The 19,621-nt window shown below is 39.6% G+C and overlaps 1 protein-coding gene across 4 annotated transcripts in view; it reads right to left on the reverse strand.

The window, feature by feature from the left end:
• Positions 1-2,442: 2,442 nt before the first annotated feature.
• The window catches only part of cbfb (core-binding factor subunit beta), a 33,006-nt gene continuing 15,827 nt past the window's right edge, over positions 2,443-19,621 (reverse strand). The window contains exons 4-7 of one of the 4 annotated variants that reach the window (XM_041037886.1): positions 13,619-13,735; positions 13,280-13,375; positions 11,709-11,774; positions 2,443-5,061 (exon numbers count right to left, since the gene is read on the reverse strand). In XM_041037886.1, coding sequence (XP_040893820.1) covers positions 11,745-11,774; positions 13,280-13,375; positions 13,619-13,735 — 243 coding nt within the window. In that variant the 3' untranslated portion in view covers positions 2,443-5,061; positions 11,709-11,744. Of the gene's footprint in view, positions 5,067-11,708; positions 11,775-13,279; positions 13,376-13,618; positions 13,736-19,621 lie in introns of all 4 variants that reach the window. The other 3 variants (XM_041037885.1, XM_041037884.1, XM_041037883.1) reach the window with 3 other exon arrangements.

Here is a 19,621-nt window from a genome sequence, read left to right on the forward strand (position 1 = left end):
TCGTAGGAACTTTAAGAAGCAGTTCACCCAAATTAAAAAACAACGTATTTTTTTCTCACACATCAATTCAATTTAATATTGTTTATTTAGCGCGTTCCACAATCAATTGTCTCAAGGCACTTTACAGAGACATCTCTAGTGGTATCTTCTGCCACCTCTCCTATTCATAAGGGTGGTAAACAGGATTTAATTTGTATTTACATGTATTAAAAGGCATCCACAAAAGGTATCTTCATAATTTCATTTTGACGTGTGAGTGGGAAAAGCACAGGTGTAAATAATTAAATGAATGATGGCTGAATTCCATTTAGCTCTTTCCATTTTACTTGTCCTGGTAATATGAATGTTGGCTCACTGTCACGCTGTCCTGGCTTCTTTACAGCCATTGCTATTAGTAACACACCCTCAAAGGTGTTGATTATACTGCTCACGTTGATGGAGGGAACAGTTATGCTGGGGATATCATAATGTCACCAAACTGCACTTTAGGATCTATTAGAGTGTAATTTGCTCCACTCTTCTGGGAGAAACAAAACAAACTGGAGAATGTTATGAATATCAGTCCAGTACCTATGTCAGTGTGAAAAAAACAACCCAGACACAAATACATGAATTCATACATGTTTATTATGAAAAACATCTAACATTTTGAATTGAATATCTCATATTTCAAATTCCTCCGAGAGGACAAGCTCAACCCTAAAACAGAGGAAAAGACAGACCACACACACAGGAACGAGAAACTTAGAGAGTGTGTACAAGCCACTAGATATCACAGAGTTCTTCTTTGGATCTCTAAATAAAACCAAAGTATAAATAACTTAAACAAATAAGAAGATAAACAGTTTAGGTAAAAAAAAAAAGAGAGAGAGAAATAAAGATCATGTTTGTGGTTTATGTTTTACCTTAATGCCTGCATTAAGAAACTTGAGGGATGGAGTATCAACTAAGGTGTTTACATGGATGATTGTCTAAAAAATGGTATAGTGATACACTGGGCTGGTGTGTGTGTGTGTGTGTGTGTGTGAGGGGGGGTTGGGGGCATGGCCACTCCCTAATGACAACCTAGAAATTTGACTTAGTTTGTTATTCATATGCTAATATTTCTCAGCTTGTTAAAGTCCATAAAGATCTATTTTCAGTTTTGATCAAGAGTTGCAGAGTTCATGAGCCCTGTAGAAGCAGAGTAGGGAATTCTGGCACAACTTCACCTACTTCCAAGGTGTTTGGAGAATGAAGAGTCTGAGATAGTAAAAACGCCAGCAGCATTTGTAGTAAGATCAATTTTATCATCAGACTAACATGTTTTGGCTTTTGGCTTTCACTGGGGAACCTAGGGACCCACAAGCCGAGATGCATCTGAGAATACAGTTGTTCTTTATACAGTAAGAGTCACTGGAGTTTTTTCCTCCTCAGATTTCATGAGACCACCAATGGTTGGTGGTATTTCTAAGATTTATCACAGTGTGAAAGCTGCTACAGTAAACCACGTGGCCGGTGAACAGCTTAGCTGTGTTACAACCATAATCAATTAACTCTCGACTTACGAAAGCCATCTCAATCTCAAACCGTGCTGTTTCTCACACCTACTGTACCTCTGACCTTTCATTGTACTGTTCTGGTTTATATCCAGTGCTCTGTCAGTTTCCATTAGTCTTAATACAGGCTTTGAATAGCTTTGAATAATAATTAGAACATTACCCTTGTCTGTACTTCTTGGGTACATAAACATGTTCTGGATCCAACCTCATGGAAACAGCAATAATATAAATCTATTACAGTTTTCACCAACATGACCTGAGCCTGGTTCACCAACATGGCCTGAGCCTAGTTCCACAACCAATTTATCCACCTTATCCACAGACATTAGTACCACTTCACTTCTCATCTGCTGGACTTTTCAACTTAACAATACCAAACTGAGCCCAGACCCCCCCAAAAAAATCCACTTCTCATCACACACCCTTAGACAGAAAGTATGTTTTCCACATTCTTCAACTAATTAGGCACTGGGTCACAAAACCAGCTGACTTTATACACTCTGAGAAAAATGGGAACATTTAAGTTTTTCCTCCCCCAGTCTCCCAAATCTCTGTGGGAAAAATATTAGCTGATCCTGCCAATGACAAAGTTAATTTTCTGACTGTAGGTAACCCCAACTACGTCCACTTGTGTAGTATCAAAATGTCAGGATGAAAATCCTGCACTGTTTTTTGTTGAACCCTGAGCTTGATGATTTGGCTGAAGATGCAGGGAGAACCAGAAGAGACCTTGTTAGATTATGTTGTACAAAACTTGTCCAAATTTGTTACCTTCGCTGTTTACAACACTTCCCTTTAGTTCTTTTGCATTCAGAGGTCTTCAAAAATGCTATAACCTCTGTGTAGCCTGTCAGGATGGGGTCCTATCATCAAGTTTATCATGTTGTTTGAGTTTTCAATCCATTTTTCACTGTTTTATTTTAATTTCAACTGTTGTTGTTAGCTACAGCAATTTTTCTTTACTCCAAAACTTAATGTAAATTGATACAAAGACGTGGCTATGAATGCACAAAAAAAAGATTGGTTTTCTTAGTTCATGTGAAGCTCAATGTCTTAAAAAACCATACTGAGAAGAAAGGAAAGCATGAACAAAACATTTTTCTTGGTTACAATAATTATAATGAAACCGTTGAGTGCAGTAAATGTAAAACACACTGGAAAATTAAATGAACTTCTCGTTGCACAATATAAAAACATTTACGTCGCCTAATAACAGGGCTTGAGTCGATCCACATTCAATGTGTTTAACCCAGGAAGTGGATCTCCTTGAGAAACAAAAAACTAAACAAAGCAAAAAATAAAAAGAACATTAATAAAAAGAACACATGGAAAAAACAAAAGCAACAAAAGTCCACAAAACTCCCAAATGTCTGGAGACACTTTGCAATTTTCAACATAACATAAAATAGCCTACCGCTGCTACTACTAGTTCATATCAAAGCTGAAAGATGGACAAAAATGAATACATATACAGCCAGAGAAGTAATATAAAAAGTAAACATCATGACTTTCACACAAACAAAACGATAAGATAAAACATACCATTTCATTACACTAGTGCTGTAACAGGACAGGGAATAGTATTTAGACTGCATTTAGGCTTTTCCAGTCCTTCAACTGATGAGGAATCTGTGGGTGATTGAACGATCAATAGCTGGCGCGTATAGCTAAATTGGCTCTGTACCATAGACTATACAGTCTGTGGTCTGAGATGATAAATTATTAATGTTGATTGCAATCCAATTTTTCTATAGTAGAAGCGACAGAAGTGATATGTGGCACATGGAACTGATACGCATTGGTGTGAAACATGACCAAAACATTGGTGTGTTTTTGAGGATGTTGTGAGCTTGTGTATTGGCGGATATCCATTTGATTAGGGGTATTTTACAATAATATGTTACCTATCATTGCTGTCATTGCTCATCTCCAAACGTTAACGTTTTGAGAGCTGAGGAAAAGACAAAGTTTTTAAGCTCTGTGACGATGCACTTTTCTGACTTTTCTGTAGGGACATTCTCAAAATCACCATCATCAAGTTTGGCGATGTCATGTTATGATGAACCTTGGCTCTGAAAAAGCTGACACGAGGGAAAATGTGCCATAGGGACACGGATGCTTTGTGCTTTTTTGCTGTTGTTTGCAAGGACACGTCTTAGCCTTGAATCACCCACTTATTCCTGATCAAAGCGCTGTACAGAGAGTGCTCTGACGATAAATAGGCTGCATAGGGAACAACAAAGAACATAGGTAGGCCTGTGTTTGGTTTCATGCATATGAAGAAAATCCAAGTGGAGAGCAAGACTGATTGTATCATATAGTGCAAAACCCCCTTGGAAGACAAAGGACGTTTCAACTGAACCCAGCCCTCCCCACAGAAACACCCCGTCATTTCCCCAATTGCTTCCAGAGCCAAAGATATTGGAGTTTGCAGCAGTTTTCTTTGTTAACTGTCCTGTCTCGAGGTTGCTGGTACATAACCTGTGATTCTACTGTTTTGGGCATCTCATCATAGTGATGTTTAGAGAAATAATTCAAATTATAGTACAGCAAACACTTCGTAACCCTACGACCTGGCAAACGGCTCTCTGGATGCTCTCCTCCCATCTGCCATCTTTTTAAATGCAACTAAAGGTTCCCCCTCTTATACCCCCCACCCCTCCCTCCCCTTTCCAGCAAAGTGAACTTTGGTCTCAGAAAACAGCAGGTTTCAGGAAGTGAGCTGGGTATAGTGTGGGTTAACAAGCGCATGTTCACAAATGTGCAGTGTTGCACAACACTGAACAATGCAGAATCTTTTTTTTTTTTTTTTCCACAAACAGTCAACACCTCACTTTAGATGCATGCTCTACTGGTAATCATGACCGATAAGCCCTGATCGTGACCCTGAGCCCCCCTCCCCGCCCCCCGACCTCTCTCCCTATATTTTCAACATCTTGTATTTATATAAAATATACTTTTGGTACTTGAATCTACCCCTACCCATCAAATAGTTTTAGACCTGGACAAAAAATATCTGATCTTTCCGTGTTATGTCTGAAACTCTCATCTGACTCAAGAAACAACTTCAACTCTGGATGTGTCACATTTACAATATAATACTAAATCAATTGCTTGTGTGTCTTTCTTTGTAGTAAAATATATTCAGCTATTTTTTTGCCCAGGTCTGTTGTGGCCTTACCCCTTTTAATCCCTCTTTTCTTTGGCTTTTATTCACCTTCAATCCAATCAGTTCTTCAGGTTAAATTTTGTCTACATTCAAATATCGAAAAAAAATGTTTGGCATGTGAAAATGATTATATCAAACCTGTCAGGAAATAATGGTGAACAATTGGTCTACAACTGTAGTTTTGGTTGACTTTTCTTTTCAGTTGATTGTGTTGAAAGTGAATGGACTGCCAGCCCTGGTTTCCTCCGTTTCCTCCTTCCACTACTTCCTCATTGTTGTCTTCCTCAGCGCATCTTGTGCTCCACATCAGCGTTGGCCATGTTTGAGCCAGGGCTGGGGTCCTGCTGTCGTCTGGACTGGGGAGAGAGAGAGATGGAAGGATGAAAGAGGGGAGGAGAGGAAAGGAGGGATGAAAAGGGAGAGAGTGATGGAGAGAAGAGTGAGATTAGACAGATGAGAAGGCAGGAAGAAGGAGATGTGAAGGACAGTAGGAAAGGGATCAGAGAGAAAAACACAATAAATTAAGTACAATTTTAGGTAATAACAAGTGTAAAGAAAATTATATGCCATACCCTTCAGCATGCTCAACGTCACTAACAGTGGGGTATGTTTGCTGATTTAACACTTTTAAGTTACTGAAAACATTTAAAAGCCTTTATAACAATACATGAATAATTATTAAAGACTTATTAGCCCCTATAACAGTCTTTTTCCAGTGTCAGTCCAGTTTTTGTTGCTATACATGTTTTTGTCTATCCGCAGCTGGACAGCTGCAATGGTCCTTTAGCATGTTTAAACTCAAATTTACTCAACAGTTTCCAACTAGAACAAAACGTAGCTGCTTTTTAACTAAAACCAGGGAAAGAACATTTGAATCCACTTTTATCATCACTTTGCTATGCATATGTTTTAGGACTGATTTTAAGATTTGACTTAAGGTTCTTCAGTCATTAGACTTATCGTTTATATACTGCTTATACATATTAAATAGGGGGGTGGAGTAAAGTTAGGAAGGTAACAAATTCGGACCCAAGTGTGAGAATAACTGTACATAGTTTTGTTCCGGGGTTAAAAAAGATCCTCTGCATCCACAAGCTGAAACGGGAATACGAAAAGAGCATGCAATTCCTCAAACTACCACTAGAGGAAGCCAGAGAGCTTTATGATGAGGTATGTGCAACTGTTTATACACTTTACTGATGTTGATATTTTAGTCAAGGTAGCTGGCAGACAGACAGACTGAGAGACATATAAACTGGCAGACATACAGGCTGTCTGACACAGATAAACACACCCTCACACACACACACACACACACACACACACACGCACACACACACGCACGCCAAGGGATCATTAGGTCATCATTAGAAACCATCAGCATGACAAGACTTTTAAATATATTTCATGACTGGGTACAGTGTGCGTGTGAGCTCGTGGCATGACCCGCTCCTGCTGTAAAAAATACTTGTGGTTATATGTTTACACTTAAGTGATAGCTGAGAGAATTTAACAGGGGTTGGGTGAGATGGAGAGCGGAGGGAGAGAGGTGAGAAAGTGTGAGCAGAGGTGAAGCAGAGAGCAGAGCAGACAGAAATGCAGACAGACATAGTAAAGGGGTTGCTTAGTTCAACTGGAATGCAGTTTGTGTCATCTCAATGACTCACCATAATAGCAACATACACACAGTCACATGCACACACACATACAGTATGTCATACTACCATTTTGACTCCTCACAGCCAGACTGACTCCAGTTCCTGTCTGTCTCCTCTGGAAAGCTTTTCTGTCGCTTTATCAAAACTGCTGCTATCAAATATTTATGTGTGGCTCAATTAGAGTGACTTGATTTTGGATCAAAGTGGAGTCGCAATGAACTCAACTCTCAATTGTTCAACATAGCACCATCTGTGCTTATGTGTGTGTGTCTCCCCTCTCTCCCTAGGTATTAAGTTCATAATGGATGATTGTGCAGCACTCTCACAGCCAACGTTCAGTGCCAATGCAAGAAGTAGTGCGAACGTGGTGAGGCAAAAGGTAAGAATGTGGCGGCTGAGGTGGTGAAGAATTTGACAGTTACAGAGCCACATATTTCCCTCAGGAGCTGGTGGAGACAAAAAATGGAGCTTAAAGGAGAGTGAATCCTGTCAGGTTGACAGAGACATGTCTACAAATGAATGATAATGTTGCTCCGCAACTGCTGGATGTGCAAACAGACAACTGTTTGCTAATGCTCTCCACATGAACTTAAAAGGTGATGACATGTCCATGTGGACCCAAGAAGATGACATGTTTACAGGGCCTCCAAGTGGCAGGTTTCAACATACTTAAAGCATTCAGTCGCTGCCATGTGCGGTTATTACTAGACAAAAACATTTTAAAAGTTGGCACTGAATGTTCAAATATAGTGTGATTGAATGTAATCTGGGATCTTGCAGAACTGCCAAATTACAAAATGATTTGTAGCTGGTATGATGCAGTGCAAGATAAGTATCATAGTTTGAATTTTAATGACAGGTTTGCTTAATGAACATCTGCAGTTTTTATTTTCTTTCCTGGCAAATCTGTCCATTTTGTACTTTACGTTATTTTGCCTTCTGAACACACTGTGCTAAGCTCTATCCTGACAACCTTGCTAAGATCAGAGCTCTTTTTTTCTTTCCCAAATGGATCAGCTTCGATTAGATTTCCTGATTGAGGGAATCACAAAAGGGATTAGTTACACCTGTGTTGACAAGTTAAAATGCCTGCTGTGAGAAAGGCCTATTTAGTTTCACATTTTTTCCTCTGATCATGTGCGCAAACAGAGCAAGCCAGGAGAGTTACTACTAAAATGACTGCCTTTAGGAAATATATATTTACCTGTTTACAATTTACAGTATTAATTAAAAGCTATTTTGAGATCGGACAGATTTAAAGCCCTAAGCCTAATCATTAAATTCTCAGATGACACTGCTGTTTAACATCAGTGTATGTTTTTTCCTGTATTTTTTCCTGTATGTTTTGATTATTGTGTTCTTAGATTCTTAGGCTCTTAGATCCCTGCAGCTGTTTTTACTTTGTATTACGAATGTGGATTTGTTTTTTTTTACAGCATGGGTGGAATCTCAAGCCACATTTCTTACAGCGTAGAACAATAAAGTGAATCTTGAATTTGTAAAATACATTCAAATGATGGACAAGATTTAAATATGATTCAACTTTTAAAACAAATTCTGTAACAAAAGAAAAAAAAACAGTTTGCAGCAGTGAACACTGAGAGCTTTGAGCATAGTGTAGTGTAGTGTTTGGACTACTCTTTATTTTCAGAGTAGTCTTTGCTAATCGTAAGGGCAAGACAGCTTTCTGTATTGATCTACACACAGATGGAAGCTTGCTGGGCCACTATAGGCTGCTTTACCACAACTCAATACTGGAGAAGTGTGTGTGTGCTTGTGTACTATGTGTGGTGAACTTGTGTGAGTACATTTGCTGTATCTGCGATTCTGTGCATATGTGTGCCCGTTCAGTGTCTGCGCATCTGTGCGTGTGTGTATATGTAAGTCAAAGCAGGGGGTCTGATGGCGATCAATACTAATGATATATTAATGCTTTCAGTGCCAGCTCATCATTCACCACCAAATCTCTTTCTGCTGAGCGCTAGGAGATGTTTGTGTGTGTCCGTGTGCGGTGGAGTTAAAAGGCACATTTCTTCTCAATCTATTGCTTTTCCATCCATCATTCTGACAGGTACCTTTTGACCTTGAATGACTGGAATATCACTGATTTTGGATGAAAAATGTTGTATCTGCCAAAATGACAAGGCTTCAGGAATTGAGAGGGAAACATCTTTATAATCACTGAGCACCCACATGAAAAAAAAAAGAAAGACATGAATGTTCTTCTGCTGAGCTTTATTATAATGAAACCTACACAACCCAATAAGCCTCGGAGCTCCATCATTTCCCTCTGCAGCATTTTAAAAATGTAATTCTTATTGATCATGTAGCCATAGTAATCACAGGAAAACTGCAGTTACTGATAACCTTTAAAGGCTTTCCCTTTCTGGGTTATAGGGGAAGGTTTATGGTTTAAGAATTGTTACACAGATGTTTTGTTAGGTTCAGATGTTGACTTGAAAATGTTAAATCTGAATATGGCAGACACCACTTATGGTGACTACACTCTCATAAATCATATATCAGTTAAAGCCTTTTCTGTGCACTAGATATGTAAACCAGAGAAAAGAGCACAAATTCTGTGACTTCTGTGACTCCTCTATCTGATAGACAGGAGACGTTAACTGTGCCTGTGAGTTACACACAGTACAGACAGGACAGAGAGATAACTAGATCTGCAGCTAACAAGATAAAGAGAGTTAGACTGAAAGACAGACAGACAGACAGAAGGAGAGGTGGAATTCAGACCACAGAAATGCAGAGGCTGAATCTGTGCAGCTATTCAGCAATGCTCATCAGTCACACCCAAAGAAACATCTCAGAGCAGATCTGCAGCAATCGCACGGTGACTGTTGTTTCTATCAATCTTAGCTCTAAAATCTGGTTCACGAGGACGGTGTGTTTTATGAAACAAATTTGGCAATTCCTCGTCTAATCATCCGCAGTACAGTGGGAGTATTTCTGTCAGTTATTCTCCCCGACATTGTTTTTTAAAATATCAACTTCATCTACATTTTCTCCCACAATCAGCATTAGGCTGTTTGCCCACTACTTTCCCTCTGTTGAATACTCACACTCTACAGAAGTCATCACTGCTTGGCACATAGATGACAACATAATGCGCCAGTAATAAAACAAACTCAAGCCTTCAAAGCATCTCTATGGAAAACTAGTCAAGTCAGAAATACTATGTCAATGTTTTCCTACATTCTGTGGTCAAATATGCAGCAAGTTCAGAGTCTCAGTTTATGAATGACAACAGCTTGGAAGGGACAAGATTAAAGTATATGGACTGTGCAATTTATGATGCATTTACTGAGATATTTATTATGTATTTCATGTTTAAGAACATTTGGCTCTTGTACAGCCAAACAAAACTGTTTCTCCAGAGACGAATTACAACCAGAGCATATTATCAAATCAGTCATAACTCAAAATTCTGTGACCTGTGTTTGGTCCTACTGTGAGACACAGGAATCAGAGTCTTTCAATAACTTTCTTAACCTTGGAAATTACGTCTACAGAGTGCTGCAGAGATAACCTAATCTGTTAGGAATTCTCAGCAAATCATGGTGCGCGCGCGCACACACACACAGTCTGGTAGGACTGTTGATGTGAAATAAGAAAAGCTTCATTAGAGATACTGATTGATTTAAACGTTACTTTACTACTTTACTACTGGTATTTACTTGCTTTATCCCCAAAACTGTGTTCACTGTGCAGAACAAGCACTTGCACTGGTTTCTTTGGTGTTTTGATTCTGTGCGCTCTCATCAAAAAGATCACACTTGTGGCAGGGGAGGAAAAAAAACATTTTTTTTTAGGGTCACAGAGGAAGTACTTCAAATTGTAGCTAACGCTAAAAAACAGTTACAGTTGTATTTGTATAGTGAATAGTGTTCAACCATTACACATGTCTTCAAAAGTGAAAAACAAAAAAAAAAAAAAAAAAAGTGAGATACTTATTTAGCTAATAAATGGTGGCGATTTCTGGGGGTTGCCAGATGGTTGTGGAGAAAAAAATTCATAAAAAAACATATTTTAGACTGGGGAATGCTTTTTTTCTTTTTAACACTACTTTGCTTATACCAGTGATAGAATGTGCCTTAAGAGTACATTTTAGTGAGCGTGTTTGTGAGAGTCAAAGTGTGCATGCACATGAGATTCTGATAGGAGACACACACACACACACACACACACACACACACACAAAAAAAAAAACTGAGTACAGAGAGGGTGTTGTTCAGGCAGAGAGAAAAAGTCACGGAACGCATCAAAAATTCACAGCGCCTGGAGCACACTGGAAACCGCCTAGGTTAGGTCTAGCGGTTAAAACTGAAAACTGTCATCACAAAAAAAATTATTTATTTACATGTATTAATCAAAGCTTTAACAATAATAACTCAAAATCAGCAGGAGGAGGTTCATAGAAGCAGCTGTTTATGGCTCCCTCTCTCTCTCAACCACTGATGTACAGGACCAGAATACAATCTAAATTAGGACACAGTTTCCACTCTTCGAGGCCAAATGTAAATCTAAATAATTTTTAGTTCCACATCTAATGCCTTTTTACACTCTGTATGTGATTTTTTATGGGAGATAGAGCTGGTACTTATATTGATTCAGCGGGAGACACAAGGTTTTCTTTTTCTCCGAGAGCCTCAGGGAAGAAACATGAGATCAGTCAGATGAAAGACGACCTTCAATAACCGACTCTCTTTCTTTTCTTTCTTTCCTGTCTTTCTGTTCTCCTCATCTGTGCTTCTCTCCCCCCTCTGTTCTCTTCATGTGCTGAGTTCCTGCCTTTCTTTTACTCTCTAATTTCTGCAGGACCATGTGCTGCAAAGCTGTGGTAGGTCTTGATGTGTGTGTGTGTGTCTGTGTGTGTGTGACTGTGCGAACTGTGCAAGCTAGCTATGAAACAGTCACATCATTCTGTTTCTGTCTCACGAGCATTCAAGTATTAACAGATATAGTCATTAAATTCATTTGAAATGCATGCACATTTATGAACACAGACAAACGCATGCACACACAAACAAGCGCTTGTGCACACACACACACACACACACACACACACACACACACACACACACACACACACACACACACACACACACACACACACGCAAAGATGAAAATAAAAATGCACAGACAGCTGCCTGTAGTCACAAAGGAAATAATGGACAAAAACAGGAATGCACGTATATAAATTGAACAGGTGGACACACACACACACACAGACACATGCACACACACAACTGCACACACATGCACACACACACAGGGTGGTTTAGTGCATGACAGTGTGATAGATGGTGAGAAATGAAGGACACAGACCCTGTTCTTTTCTGCTGGCTGTCTGTCTGTGTGTCATCAGTCCCAGATTTTAGAAACCACAGGGTCCTAAAAAATAAACAATTTGGGGTTCATTCGTAGGGCGTCAACTCAGGAAGGATGCCACTGATCTCCCCAAAGCCTTGATGGGAAAGTGAGTTTGTCTCAAATAATTAAATGCGTTTGGGACGGTTTTAAATTTAAAACCTATGCTTCATGAATTTGTGTATCTGAATCATATATAAGACACTGCAAACAGCACAAACTTTTAAGCAATCACTGTCATATACTGCACGCAATTTAGCAGCTGATGTTTAGACAAATTTAGGAATTATTTATAATATATTTATTATGCAACGACAAATACTAATATGACAATGTTGCATCAATAACAAAATATTTCATTTTTCAATTAAATCTGGTACAAAGTGAGTAAACTACTTTCCCTTCTGAGGCTTTCGGGACACCTGACAAAACTGAACCAGTCATTCAATAGTTCATTAATATTAAATCAGTTCAATTACCAGATTAGATTTATTATCAAACTTATCATGCACTAAACCTATCATTCAAATTCTACTTAAACAAGAAATAACTGAAGCACACAACCACACATCACACAACCCTAAGCCACCCCAAGCGCTAAGCAAAGAAAATCTAACTGGAAATTTGACTCTGTGGTTTTAATAAAATGGTGTCTGTTCTTCTTTAAACATCAATCAGTATATAATATATTTGCCATGATAAGAGATTATGACAAATGTAGATACTTAAAGTAACCATTAATCAGTGTCTCTGAGCATCTGCCAGAAATTAGAAATGATGCTGGGGAACTCATCAGAAAGTAACTACACGCTAAATTTGACATAATACATCTCAGAGAAACAGCGTTCTGAACGGGCTGCAAGCCAGAAAATGCAAGCAAGCTGCACAGGTGATGCTTTGTTTCTCCATATTTATGTAAGTCAGAGGATATTAAATTTCCAGTTGGGTAAGTTTAGTCTTGCAAAGCCAGCCCACAACCTTCAAATTTCACTCTGCTTAATGTGGCCTGCTGAGGCTCACGGGCATTTGTTTATGACAAGGATGATTTCATATTACTTGTACATGAGACAAAGCACTGACATGAACCCTTTCTGCATTTGATTGGACAAATGAGCCAAACTGTCTTTGGTCTTTGCTTCCTATTTTCAAACTAAAAAAAAAAAAAACTAAAAAAAACAAAATAAAATAAAATAATGATAGTAGTAAGTGTTCTAGAAATTTATTTCACAATTTTGTTTTTGCTGAACTCCAGTGATCCAGTGTACTTGTTGTGTGTTCAGTACAACACTGAATCTTCACTGTCGGGTGTGGTTACAGGTAGAGGAGACCAAACTAATGACTACATCCATCAATAATAATAAAAAACATCAGACATAAAATGAAATAATGCTTTTCAGGTTAAGTATATTTACTAGACTAAAATCTTGTAGCAAAATCTGAGTTTGTAAGTTTTAGGCGGGCTTTGCGAGGCCAAGAGGGGTCTAGTAAGGAAGGGGGACAGAGGAGACAACAGTCCCAGGCCCTCTCACCTCTAGTTCCTCTCTGTGTGATCGGTCTCTTTCATCAAAGTCTCTGGTTCTGCGTCGAGCCTCTTCAAAAGCTGCCTGGGCCAAAGCGTCCTCATGCTGCACACACACACATGAATAGAGAGAAAGAGCGTCCTTGGTTTTCTTTATTTTCCATAATAAAAAAACCCCACAAGGTTATGACTAAAAATGAAGGAGTTGAGGTAGAAAATATTAAATTAATTTCCTTCCTTTAAACAGGACAGAGATAAGGTGATTTCAAGAGGAAAAGAGGAACACGAGGCAAAAGGAGGACGTGAGTGCACACATACAAACGTATCTCTGTGCGAGAAGACGTGTTACCTGTGCCCTCTCATCATCATACTCCAGGTACCCCATCCCATCCAGTCTCTGTAGGTCGATCCAGCCTCTCCAGATCACACACACCCCATTCAAGATCATAGGGGCCTTTAAATAGACCTGAAAAGAGAGAGAGGGAGGGAGGGAGGGAGGGAGAGAGAGATTAATGCCAGCAACAGTTCATTTGTACATTACCGCAGCACTGTGCTGCATTTTCAGTACTGCAACACATGAGTGTGTGTCCTGTGTGAAACTCAACATATGAGTTTAAAACCCTACGCCTCTTCAATCCAAGGTTGAACTAATACTGCAGCAAGTCATACTGAGAGTGAATACGATGAAGAAAAAAAAACTGAGATCTGATGCTTTTTCAGAATCACACAGAGATCCATTCTCTGCTTCTCATGACTGGTACAAACACTGGCCGTACATAGATCATACATTAGCCTAAGGCAGTAGCAGCAGCAGCTTAATATGACCTGGAGTTTTGTACAAAATTACAATTCTTAAATCAGAAGCCGTCAGCTCTTTCTGCAGAATAACACAAAGCTCTGTGTTTGGGAGATGGGGGCCTCTCCTCCCTCCCCCTGCTGCAACAAAAAAAACAAACAAACCACCAACTACGTCAGAACCTCTCCAGCACAATTGTGCGTTGGACTAGTAAATTGCACACACAGACACACACACATGTTTGTACCTCTATCTTTGTGAGGACACTCAGACTCAGACCTAGCCCCTTACTCTAACCGTAACCTGTTTCTAACAGGAACCCTAAAACCAGGTCTTAACCCTCAGCCAGTTGAAGTTGTGTCAGAAAGTGAGGACAGGCCAAAATGTCTGGTCCTCACAGTGTGTATACAAGTACACACACACATGCTGATGTGCATTTACATGCTGTATGTGTGCACGTACAAGATTGGTTGAGGTTTGTGTATCTATAAGTGTGTATGTGTGCGTGTTTCCTACTGTGACCTTTACTCTTCTTTTAGTAGAAAGTGTGCGTATTGAACTAAGTGAGACCAAAGTGATCGAAAGTAAATATCATGCGCCTAAAAATGTTTTTTCTTTTCATGATTTTGTGTGTGTCTTAATTTTTATGACCATTTTATGGTCTGTACCTTATTCAATGGCCTTATTCACACACTGACAGCTAAAATATTACTGTGATCTTATTATCCTGGGACGATGATCTCATCCTGTACTGCTTTCAGCCCTTGTTTTACTTATTTATTTATTGATGCCATGTCATGTTCATTGAATGTCATGTTGCGTCAGTTCTCATGTGTCTTTAATTGAGTCTGAAAATAACAAAAAAAAAAAAAGTACATCAACACCATCAGCCGATCAACAGTGGGCTGCCCACGTCCATTGGGTTTGACCTTGCGTAGCGTCTGTTTTGTCTGTCTATGAATGAGAGAGACCAGGAGGAGAAATAACAGTGATAATAAGGGGCCTAGAGGTGCAGACTTATATTACAGTATACAAAAAGTTTCACTCCCACACGTACAAAGAGCAGCACAGTTAGACAGACAGAGGAGGGTCAGGCTTTGTCTTCCTCTGTGCTCCTGGTTATGTTACATGGCTGTGGCTGTTTGCCAGGAGGGCTGCAGAGTAACCACCAAATATGTGAGTGTGTGCATGTCTGTGTGTGTGTGTTCTCATGAGCTGAGGGAATGTGTACATCTGTAGGATCACAGAGCCGTTCCTCTGTTTAGATTCGCCAGACTGTCTCAGCTGCTGGAGAAACAGTCTGGCAAGCTGCTGCCATGTGGACTAAACTTTTGTTCTCAACATTTGTCAATAATTTATATTTTGTTAAAGGAAATGATCTTTTCCTGGTGTCAATTAAAGGCACAACACACAGTGAGTTCACCACTGTAGCTGCTTTTTAATATTCTCTGGAGCTAGTTAAGTAACAGGTCTGTCTCATATCAATAGACTTTCAAACAGCATGCGGCAGCATATTAATCTGTTTCAAATTAATCTGTACTGTCGCCTTTAGAGTCCAGCATCTACCTTATTACCTTCCAGATTGTTCTTATTGAATACCTAGTGGCGTGCTACAAATTTAAATGACATTTTGCATCCAAGCATGACTCTGTAATTCTCCTCAGCTCGATGGAGTATTTTAGCATCTTTCAGCTCATTGTTTTGGTATTATGGCCTGCAGCAATAAAGATCTGTGTCCTACTTGCTCAGCACTGATGGACGGACACAGTTAGCAACTAGGTGGTGAACAAAGTGGAGTATTTAGCAGCTAAAGAGCCAGATATTTCCCAGAAATTTGGAGACCAAATGAGAGCTAAAAAGAGCAAATAGTGCCAGCTTGACAGAAAAATGACTCCAAATGAACACCACTGTTGATCCAGATCTCCTGGATGTCTAAATAAGCAACACTTTGCTGACAGGTTTGCCATATCAGCTTAAAAGGTGATAGATAATATGTCAGTGTTGTGTTCACAGCTTATTTCTGCCTCCCCCAAAATATCAGTTAAGAGACTTTGTGGAAAGGGTGAAGTGATGAATGACAAAATTATCATTTTAGTTTGGACAGTTCCTTTAAGCTTAATTACCTTCCCTTAGGATATTCATGAGATAAGTCTGAACAAACATTTATGTAAACTCTATCAGGCCGAGATTCATACACACACACTTACCTAAATAAAGATCTGTATAGTCTTTCTAAAAGAGCTTTTTGAACTTGTCCTTCTGTTAAATCAGATGAAAGACATGATAAAACTACAGTAAATGTGGCGAGAATAAACAAAGATCTAATTTGCTCTCTTTCTACTTCTTCTCTTTCTATCATAGTCTTTCTCTTTCCCACGACTCTAATCTCCATGAGGAAAGAGACAACAGACAGTAAGAGGCAGTGAAACACGGTCTGTTTTTCTCAGGGCAGACAGTTTTTAGGTGGTATTTTTATCTGAGTAAACAAGTATTTAGGAATAAATTAACTAAATCAAACACCCCCCGCCCCCCCAAAAAAGCACACACACAAACACACAGATGACTGGATTTTTCTGTGCGACACTGGGCGATCGCCACGTTCCTGCATTTTTACTCAGGCTATTTTTGGACAGCCTCTCACAGGGACCTCTTTTACCACAGCTACCCACACTGCACCGGGGTTGCAGGGGAGACCGCACCCCAAGAGACTGTGGGTTTTTGTGTTTATTCGCATGACTGTGTGTGTGTGTGTGTGTGTGTGTGAGAGAGAGAGAGAGAGAGGAAGAGAGAGAGAGAGAGAGGGAGAAATGGCTTCCACATCTGTGGGGCTGCATGGTGCTTTTAAAAGAAAGCTTCATTTGGCCTGATAGGGAAAATGTGTGTGTTTCTGTGTGTGTGTGTCTATGTGAGGGGAAAATATGTAGAAATGGCCCAACCACAGACTTCCTCTGAGAGAGAACCATGTCAACCCCCACATCCATTTACTGAGTCTCTCTCTCTCTCTCTCTCTCTCTCTCTCTCTCTCACACACACACACACACACACACACACACACACACAGGAGAGCTCTCACACACTGCAGCACACTGTGAATAAGAAAAGCAAGTAGGGTGAAATGCGGTAGAAATGTAGATTCAGTTTATGCTTTAGCTTGAGTGCAGGGGAAGGGTTAGGGTTGTTCTCACAGACCACCTCGTGATGACCCAGCACCCTACTATTGGTTCTTCCTTTGGTTCATCACACATCTGTACTGTTATGCATTAAACACGGTCTTGCATCATTTAGTCCTGTGATTTTCTCTGAACGTTTAGATCACGTTTTTGTGGACAGTCTTCTGTGTCACATGCTTCTGAGGATCCACAACAGACATGATGACAGTACCGCGAAACATCACAGGCTAAATTTGGATGGATTTTGTGTTTTAATTTCATCTGAAGGGTTTCATTGTTTAAGCTAATACATTATTTGTGTTTCGGAAAAGTCGACTTTTGTCAGTTGCAAAGGTTTTACCTTTCAGCAGCTTTCGAGGAAAGCTGCTGAAAGGTAGAGCTAGATCATTTTCATCCACTGAATGGTGAATATTTGCATTTTCATTAATTAAGAGCATTATTTTCTTTGGAAGTGCCTGCCTGATCTTATTTTCTTCCATTTTAACCCAATGGTGTTGTCAGCCTTCAGCTAGTGAGTCAAATCCCTCCCTTTTAATCTAAACCTCTCCACGCTACTGTAAGAGAGAGAGAGAGAGAGAGAGAGAAAGAGAGAGAGAGAGAGAGAGAGAGAGAGAGAGAGAGGCAGAGTGTGTGTTGGCAGACAGTGTGTGACGCAGATGTAGAGGGATGTGTTGGCACAGTGCCTCTCATTCAGCCTGGTGCCAACCATCTAGTCAGCACAACTGCCCACTTCTGCACGCGCGCGCACACACACACACACACACACACACAGACCTTTGCCCACGAGGTGTGCGAACACAATGGGTATCTGTGTTTTCAGCCTCGTGAACTGTGGCAGTCTGTCTCTCCCACACACATGCAAACACAGACACACACAAACATAGAAATAAACAACACAGACTTCAAATTTCTTTTTTAAATCCTCCTTTACTGCCTCTAGTCCTGCCTCTCTCTCTTTATTGCTTCTTATACATTGAGTATATCTCTTCTTTCTTGTGTTTTGAGTGTGTGTGTGTGTGTGTGCGTGTGCGCTGTCTAAACTGGAGGCACCAACTGATTTAGAGCAGTAATTATGTTATTATCCAGAAGAATGTTACATCAATGACTGTCACAGCATCTGGGACACTGAGTGTGTCGATTATACTCAACCAACAGTCAACGTGTGTGTGTGTGTGTGTGTGTGTGTGTGTGTGTGTGTGTGTGTGTGTGTGTGTGTGTGTGTGCATGGATCATTTAGATTAAAGATGAGTCCCAGTGTCTGTCTGGGAATCTGTGTGTGTGTGTGTGTTACTCACACAATAAATGTCTGTGTGTGTGTCTGAGTCAGCAGCCAGTCACAGACAGCTCATACTCTCTCACTCTTTCTCTCTTTCTTTCTTTCGTCTCTAATCAGATCAAACAGCACGTTTGTTATATACTGTACTGCTCCTTCATGATTTTCTCTGATACAAGATCATGGCAGACTTTTAAGAAACTGTATCTGAGTAGCTGCCAGGACGATATGGAACTCAAGTGCATATCATGTTAATCATTCCTGATTCAGGCCCCCCCCCCCCCCCCACACAGAGAACTGAAACTCATACTCACACAGATACACAACAGCGCTTTCACTGGCAACAACAAAGACATAATAACTCTGCTCAACGTTACTCTGGCATGGACATTATATTGTTACCTGGAATGAAAGAGAAGGTAAAACAGAGAAAAAGATCATGAAGAGAGAGAGAGAATCAGAGTGTCTGTGATTCTTGACATTTTAGTTGCTATTTGCAATTCAACAGCTAAAGTACAGAAGAATTTATTGTCCAGAAGCAATAAATTCTTATTGCACATTCACTGCGGTCAAAACTTCATCATGTATTCTATGAATTATAATATACGGAAATATCTCTTTCTGATGGGGCTGCACAACAAATGATCACATTTTGATTTAACAACATTTAATTGAACATGAAACAAATAAAATAAGTGTATTTTAACACCATATTTAGGAGGAATGCTGTTTATGTTATATCTGTATACACTGTGACATCTGGAAAACTGTTAGAAATATAAACAAAGAGGAAAACTCAGTGAATCAAAAAACCTACATGTACACCTACAGTACATCATTACATTTATACAAAAATAATATAAAATGTGAGACAGTTCGGCTCATTTATAGTAACAGACCCAGAGATACTAAAGGGATAAATACCACAGAGTAAACGGTGGAAAAATCTCTGGTGGTAGATAAATTTTTAATGTTAAAGATAAATAGTAGATAAAGTACATCAAATCTAAAATGGCACAGTGAAGGCAGCAACTTCTAAAAATGTGGCTATACTAACTACAATAATAGTGTTGGATAATGTACTGTACATAGTAAAGCCAGTAAACTGCATAT

This window comes from Toxotes jaculatrix, chromosome 5 (assembly GCF_017976425.1).
Source record: "Toxotes jaculatrix isolate fToxJac2 chromosome 5, fToxJac2.pri, whole genome shotgun sequence".
Lineage (NCBI taxonomy): Eukaryota > Metazoa > Chordata > Actinopteri > Toxotidae > Toxotes > Toxotes jaculatrix.